Below are 6,679 nucleotides of genomic sequence, written 5' to 3'. Positions count from 1 at the left end.
TCTTGCTCTTTCTTTATTGTAATGCTTAAGTTTTATTTATATTATTCTCTTGTTTATGCTTCTCATTTCCTTATCTTTACTTAGTTAACTTTTATCTTATTTATTCTCTTATCTTGTTTATTTATGTTTCTTTCTTTTATTATATTTAATTAAGTTTATTATGTAAAGGTGAAAATGTTATACTAATGGTATAAGAATAAGTATAGTGTAAACTCAACATAGACTTTAATGTTTGATACTAACATGTTTTGTATTTGTAATCTTGTTCACTCTTAATACTTTGCTTGTTAAATGATTAATCTAAATAATCAAGAATAAGTATAATAATATTTAGTACAACAAATACTTGACACTTTCATAGTGACATGACAAAAAGATTGATGTCTCCTCCCAAGTATTAGATTTGTTACTATAAAATATGTTTTAATTAAGGGTTATTGATATTTCAAGTGTAAAGTACTGATATAAAATCTTAATAAAAATATACTTTTAAGTACTAATTACTTAACTTTAATCCTAAAGTATTTCTTTATTTCAAATTCTTTGATTAATAATTAATCATTTTTAGTTGTACTTCATCTCTCTTTTATTGAACTAAAATATTAATAAGTACTGACTTTCTATTTTTAAATAAACTAAGTTAAAATGTTATGATAGCATCTAGTAACTCTTTATTTTCCTAATTCATATATTAGCAGGAACCTATTACGTAGAGGTCAACTGACCCTTTAAAAGGCTATAGTTATACATTAGTCCGATAATGAGTTATGTATTTTTTATGAATTAACTACTTTTTATAAGAAATTCATAAAAAAATCTAGTATAATTATTGCTTTTAATTATAAATTAATTATTTGAGAAGATAGAGTTTAAATGGATGAATTTAACTATTAAGGCTTTAAGGATAATTAAGTTAAGCATAAGTAAATCATCTGTTCTATACCATCCTAACTTTAATAAGTTTTTAAGGTTGTGTTTAGTACTTTGGATGTGGTATTGTTGGTGTTTTAAGTTTAAAAAGATATCCTATAAAATTCTTTAATGAAAGATTTAATAAATCTAAACAAAACTATTTAACATATGTTAGTGAATCTTATTCTATAGTTTAGTCCCTTCATTGTTAAGGATATCATTAATTTCCACATGACTTTAATATTTTTTCTAACCATAATGTATCATGAAATTTGAATTTTCAAAAGAAATGAATCCTAATGGGACTAAAAGGGTTAGATGCCCGAATGAGTACTCTTTTTTCTTAATTATTATTTTTGTATTCAAATAAATTTGTCGACGGTGATTTGAGTAAATTATGTAGCATGAAGAAAAACAAATGGTTTCCATACTGAATTTAGTGGTTTTTATTCAATAAATTGCTTTGTACTTCATTGAGATTTCCCATCTATCCACCTCCTTGCTATTTCTTATTTATTTAAAAAAGGGAAAGAAAATATAAAAGAACTTAAAATCGAATGAAGAACTAAGTTATAAATAAATACAAAATAATAATGGAGAATTTCTATAAAATTAATTTTAGGGGAAGGAAGTTGATGGGGGCAAAGAGGAGAAATTAGAAAGATTTTAACCGCTGGTGAGTAATATGTCAAATAACCATGGAGTTCGGGGGCTAATTTGTAACTTTGGCATGTATATCATCAGCATTGACATGAAGCGTGGAAAAGCAGCCATGGCATAGGGAAATGAATAAAGAAAGACTTGGGGCCAAGACACCATAACGTGGCGCTAAGATGAAGAGAGTAGAAGACATTTTACACGGACGAGAGAATCTGTGAGAGCCGTTCGTTTTCAGTGATTAAAAAAAAAGAAAAAAGAAATATAAAACGCGGGTTAAAAAGAAAGAAAAAAGAAAAGGAAAAAAGAAAAAGAAAAGGCGAGAAAGAAAGGGAGGGGTGTCTGGTCTTGGATGGTTGGTTGGTTGGTTTTTATTCTCCCTTGAGTTTTTGTGGAGAGGAGGACACTACGCCCTTTTTCTCTCTTTCTCTCTCTCTAAGCAAAAAATAAATAATAATAAAAAATACTCACCCCCCTCCCCCCCCACTCTCTCACTAATAAAATTGAAAGAACATAAAAAACACAAATTCTTGGTTTTCCTGTTGGAATGGGAATTCCGGAAGAGAATGGAAAACTGAGAATTCGGTAGTATAGAGAGAATGATCAGAGTAAGAAATGGATTTTGATGCCGGAATCCCGATGTCTCGTGGTGTTGGTGGTCTACCAGCTGTGACGGAGGAAACTTCTCTGTCACCGTCTTTAAGCGAAGGTTCACATGTTGCTTCTCTATCTATCTCTGTGCTGTCTTTTATGATAATAAAGTAGTAAATAAACATTGAATTTCCTGGTTTGTTTGTTGTCTTTGGTTTGGTGATGGTCATTGGAAATTAATGGAAGAAATGCTGAGAATTCTCTGTTTTACCCTTCCTCTGTCGTAAATTTTGTTTGATCGTGTCTGAATTTGTTCAGTTCCAGCTCGTTTGTCTTAAGTTATACGAATTTTGGTTTTTGTCGGCTGATGGGTCAGAATTTTAGCCTCTGTTTCAAGCGCTCTAACACTGTCTTGCCTTCTGTTTAATGTTTTGCATGTAAATGTAATGAAAAGCAACAATTGTTTTTAACTGTCCAAGAATCTAACATTCGAACTGGTGTTTGTAAAATTAACCCACGATTTTTGCATGAAATATTTAGCTTCTTGCTGCCCCTTCATTATTATGCAAAATCTCAAGTATTATGCCGTGTACAAGCTTCACTTTTTTTTTCTTCATTTTATACCCTTTACTTTCTGATTCGAGCAACTCTGCATATATACAGACAGGGAAAACAGGATTTGGAGAGATCCTTATAGGAGATCATGGAGAAAATGAATATCGGGAAATTATTCTTTGTTTCTGTTTGGCGAAGATTTCTCATAGATGTTTGACCTCACCTGTCCAGTTTCATTTCAGATGCAATATGGCAAATGAACCTGAGATCAAGTGAGACAATGGAAGCTGGGCCGTATCCCGAGCGTCCCGGAGAGCCGGATTGTTCTTATTACATAAGAACAGGCCTCTGTAGATTTGGGCCTACCTGCCGATTTAATCATCCTCCTAATCGGAAGCTGGTATGAGCTGCAGTGTTCTCGGATCACAAAAACTACAGTAATATTACCACATTTTCAATTAGATTCTTATCTAGAATCAATGAACGCAGTTGAACTGAGCACCCGAGTCTTGGCAGATTGTGGTTTCTGTCTTATTGTTATAGAAATGCTACAAAACTATTGCATATGTTGCTATTTGGTTTACAATTGAACATAATCAACTATGTGTACTTAACTGTTCTTATATGCTGATTTTCATTGTGTCTATTATCAAATAATGTTTCTAAAAACTAATTTACTAGTAAGTCCAAGCAAAATGCATTGAACTCACCTATTGAGTTGTTTTAAATCAGGGAAGTATACCCAATATCCTGAAGAAAGCTTTCTGAACTTTCAGTTCTCCTTTGGTGCATATTTATTTGCTTTTCCCCTGTCAGTCTATCACACATCCGCACATATGGCCATGCATGTGTTTTTTGTTTGACTGAATGCAGACATATCCAATAATGATATGGTAGAACGTAGGAATGAGGGATGCTTTTGTATCGAAAAATGTTTTCTTGTATGCATATATTTGGAATGTAAACGCTGTCTTGCATGGAGTAGCAAAATTGCAATTCAAGTTTTGGCATGCTCATTTTCACTTAGCAGTTTTAATTTTCATGTTTCCTTGTTTTAAAAAAAAATCTCTTGGATGTATATGTTGAACTAAGACTTGTTGAATTCTAGGCTATTGCAGCGGCCAGGATGAAGGGAGAATTCCCGGAAAGAATAGGACAACCAGAATGCCAGGTTTGTTCCTTAGCTTGCTTTATGTGGGCTTCATTTTTACAAATTTACTAGTCATGAACTATGCCGCTTATTTTACCAAGAGGAATTAATATTGGAAAATTGTTGCGTTCCTTTTTATTATTGTAAAGAATAAGGGAATTGATCTGATTCCTACCACATTATTTCCATTATATAGTTTTCTTATTTTGACTTGAAACAAAGTTTCTCTGATAATATTGCATTTATCCAAGTGAAATGCTAGAAGGACATGTGCTCCTGGTAAAATACTAATATTTATTTTTGACATTTATTTAAATGATTTTCTTAAACAATGTTCAGATAATTTATATTGCAATGAATGGATTGTTTCAAATTTGCAACCGCAGAAACTGAATGTGTGCACTTTCCACAGATAGCAACACATGTATTACCAGAACCTGATAATGACAATTTTCCCACTGCCAATCTTCTTTTATTGTTTATTTATTTATTTATTTTTGTTTATTTTTATCACTGCATAGATGAGATCTTATCTTCACTTTAAATAAATTAATAGGCCTCCATGTGGATCATGCTTGAGAATATCTGTCAATGATATGGTAAATCTTTTCAGGACAAGGTAGTAATGTGGTCCCCTTAAAATAGGAATGAAACATATAGATAGAAGCTCTGGATTTGTGTATTGAGAAGGGAATGTTCTGAACATTCTGATTTACATCGCTCTTAATGTCTTATGAAAAGTAATTACCTTTAAATTTGGTGAGAACCAAATGGGTGCATTTTGAGTTTTTGAATTGCTCGTTTTGAAACATTAACCATGTGTCATGTTGATGGAATATGAGAATGAGATAATATTGACCATAGAGGAGGGACAGTAATTAAATCAAAGTTAAGATAATCACTGCAAAATTAATGCAACTGGAGCCAGAATTTCTGTCAGGGTCCAGAGAAGCTAGAAGAGTGAGGGATTCAATGGAAAACTACTATCTAGTAATCTTTAGTCCTCTCTTCATAGAAACTAGCTGTCTGGGAGAGCTCGTTCAATATAGTTATCATTATGCCTATTGTAATTGCAGATTTGAGAGACTGGCCAATACGAAATTGACTTTGCCTTTCTTTCCAGAGAAACTTTCATCAATTCAGACTATTCTGTTGTGAATCCTTTGAAGCATTCATTAGGTGTAATCCCCCATTTCCTCACATGTTCTTGAATTTTTGTCATTAATGGTAAATGTGGACATGAAATTTCTTTTTTTGCAGCTTTTCATGTGTATTTGCAGTGGTGAAACCTGTATCCTGTGTTTGTTTCAAGGATTAGATTTTCCATTAGACCTTGAGAGATGACATTTGTCACACAGATATTTAGCTTCTCAATTTTATGGTTCTAAATTTTTCTGATTTATGTTTACGAGCTTTTTGTTATCCATTTGTTAAATGAAGCTCATTTACCTAACCTGTGCTGTTTTCTGAGATCATCTGGTTTTCTAGTTGTTTGATTGTGTTTTGGGGAATTGGTCGGTCAAGTTTGGGACTTTGAAGTGTCTGCATAGAAAGTTTAATTCTTTGACTGTTTACTGTGTAGTAGTTTATTCCAATGGTTCAATATGAATGTAAGTATTCTAGTTGATTTTGAAGCATTCTCTTTTACAAATGACCTGGCTGGGTCCCTGTCTGGCTCTTGACCTATCTGGCACTTTGATCTGTTAGAATGGTCTTATCCCACCATTAAAGACTTTTTCATGACATATTTTTCCTTCATAAGTTAGCTGGAAAGATATGGTTAGCTGAAGTTCATGTCTATTGGAAGGTTCAAAAATATTATGGGAATGCCTGCTAATTGTTGGACATCTCCCAAGTGATGTGACGTAATGTGATGGACAAAAATTAGAGAATTAGAAATGCATGACCTGTAATTGTATGGAAGTAAAAAAGATTAACTGGTCCTCTCCATTTGCTTTATGATTCATTATGTGTACTTTGAGTTTCACACCATGTTCATGGGACATCTCCTAAGTGATATTTGTTAGATAATGTATTGGACAGAAATTAGAGAATTAGAAATGTTGATGGGCCGAAATTGTATGGAAGTAAAGAAGATCAACTGGTTCTCTTCTTTTCCTTTATGCTTTCATAATTTCTACTTTTAGCATTACACCTTGTTCATGGGCCATCGCAATAATGATGTATTAATTTCCAACAATCACAATGAAAGACCAAAAATGATATTGATGATTGAGTTGATATTTGTTAATTCTTGTATAATTGGAGACCTCAGTCCTCTACGTACTGATAGTGATGCAGGACAGCTTTGGGGCTGTTAGGGATCCAAGTTTCAGGTGTTCTTCGTGGCTTTGAGCAGTGTTTTAGGAGACTTCAGGCTGAATCCGTGATAGGTAATTGTTGTAGGGTTTTAGGTATGCATGAGATGTTGTTAGCGACTATTGATGGGTGTCTTAAGGCTAAATGAAGGGGTTTGTATGCTAGAGTCACGCTATTAGGAATTTTAGGAGTCTCACCATTAGGATAGAAAACCTAAGCTTGACATCTAGGGCTCTTTAAAGGGTCACACCTATGGGAGATTGAGTCACATAATCTAAGCAAGTTGGTGGAAATTATTGCCATCAAAATATTGAAACTACATTCTTATTTTTAGAGATTTAGTAGTCTTAAATCCAACAAGGACTTATATTCTAAACCAGCATAACAATTCCTATGTAGAATAGGAAAACATAACAACCTTAAGAATAATAAAATAAAATACTAAACAGAAATAAAACCTAGACCTAGAGGACTTTCCAGATTTTCTGTTAAATT

At 32.8% G+C, this 6,679-nt stretch overlaps 1 protein-coding gene across 3 annotated transcripts; it reads left to right on the top strand.

Moving 5' to 3' along the window:
• Positions 1-1,869: 1,869 nt before the first annotated feature.
• On the top strand, positions 1,870-5,118 carry LOC105119304 (zinc finger CCCH domain-containing protein 33-like). 3 transcript variants are annotated; one of them, XR_841117.1, is made up of 5 exons: positions 1,870-2,278; positions 2,958-3,115; positions 3,824-3,886; positions 4,696-4,855; positions 4,942-5,118. XR_841117.1 is itself a non-coding variant. In XM_011017431.1 (4 exons), the coding sequence occupies exons 1-4, from the start codon at positions 2,185-2,187 to the stop codon at positions 4,741-4,743; spliced, it is 363 nt and encodes a 120-aa protein (XP_011015733.1). In that variant the 5' UTR covers positions 1,870-2,184; the 3' UTR covers positions 4,744-4,856. The 3 variants fall into 3 exon arrangements, 2 of the variants coding, with proteins under 2 accessions (XP_011015733.1, XP_011015734.1); XM_011017431.1 differs by lacking the exon at positions 4,942-5,118 and having other exon boundaries at positions 4,696-4,856; XM_011017432.1 differs by lacking the exon at positions 4,696-4,855 and having other exon boundaries at positions 1,873-2,278.
• The last annotated feature ends 1,561 nt before the right edge of the window (positions 5,119-6,679 follow it).

This window comes from Populus euphratica, unplaced genomic scaffold, assembly GCF_000495115.2.
Source record: "Populus euphratica unplaced genomic scaffold, PopEup_1.0 scaffold2748.1, whole genome shotgun sequence".
Taxonomy (NCBI): domain Eukaryota; kingdom Viridiplantae; phylum Streptophyta; class Magnoliopsida; order Malpighiales; family Salicaceae; genus Populus; species Populus euphratica.
This window is presented reverse-complemented; position numbering and strand designations above follow the sequence as displayed.

Coding starts and splice junctions, on each gene's coding strand:
- LOC105119304 (XM_011017431.1), top strand. CDS start 2,185: ATGGATTTTGATGCCGGAATCCCGATGTCTCGTGGTGTTGGTGGTCTA. Junction 2,279..2,957: donor GTCACCGTCTTTAAGCGAAG/GTTCACATGTTG, acceptor GTTTCATTTCAG/ATGCAATATGGCAAATGAAC. Junction 3,887..4,695: donor TAGGACAACCAGAATGCCAG/GTTTGTTCCTTA, acceptor TGTGTCATGTTG/ATGGAATATGAGAATGAGAT.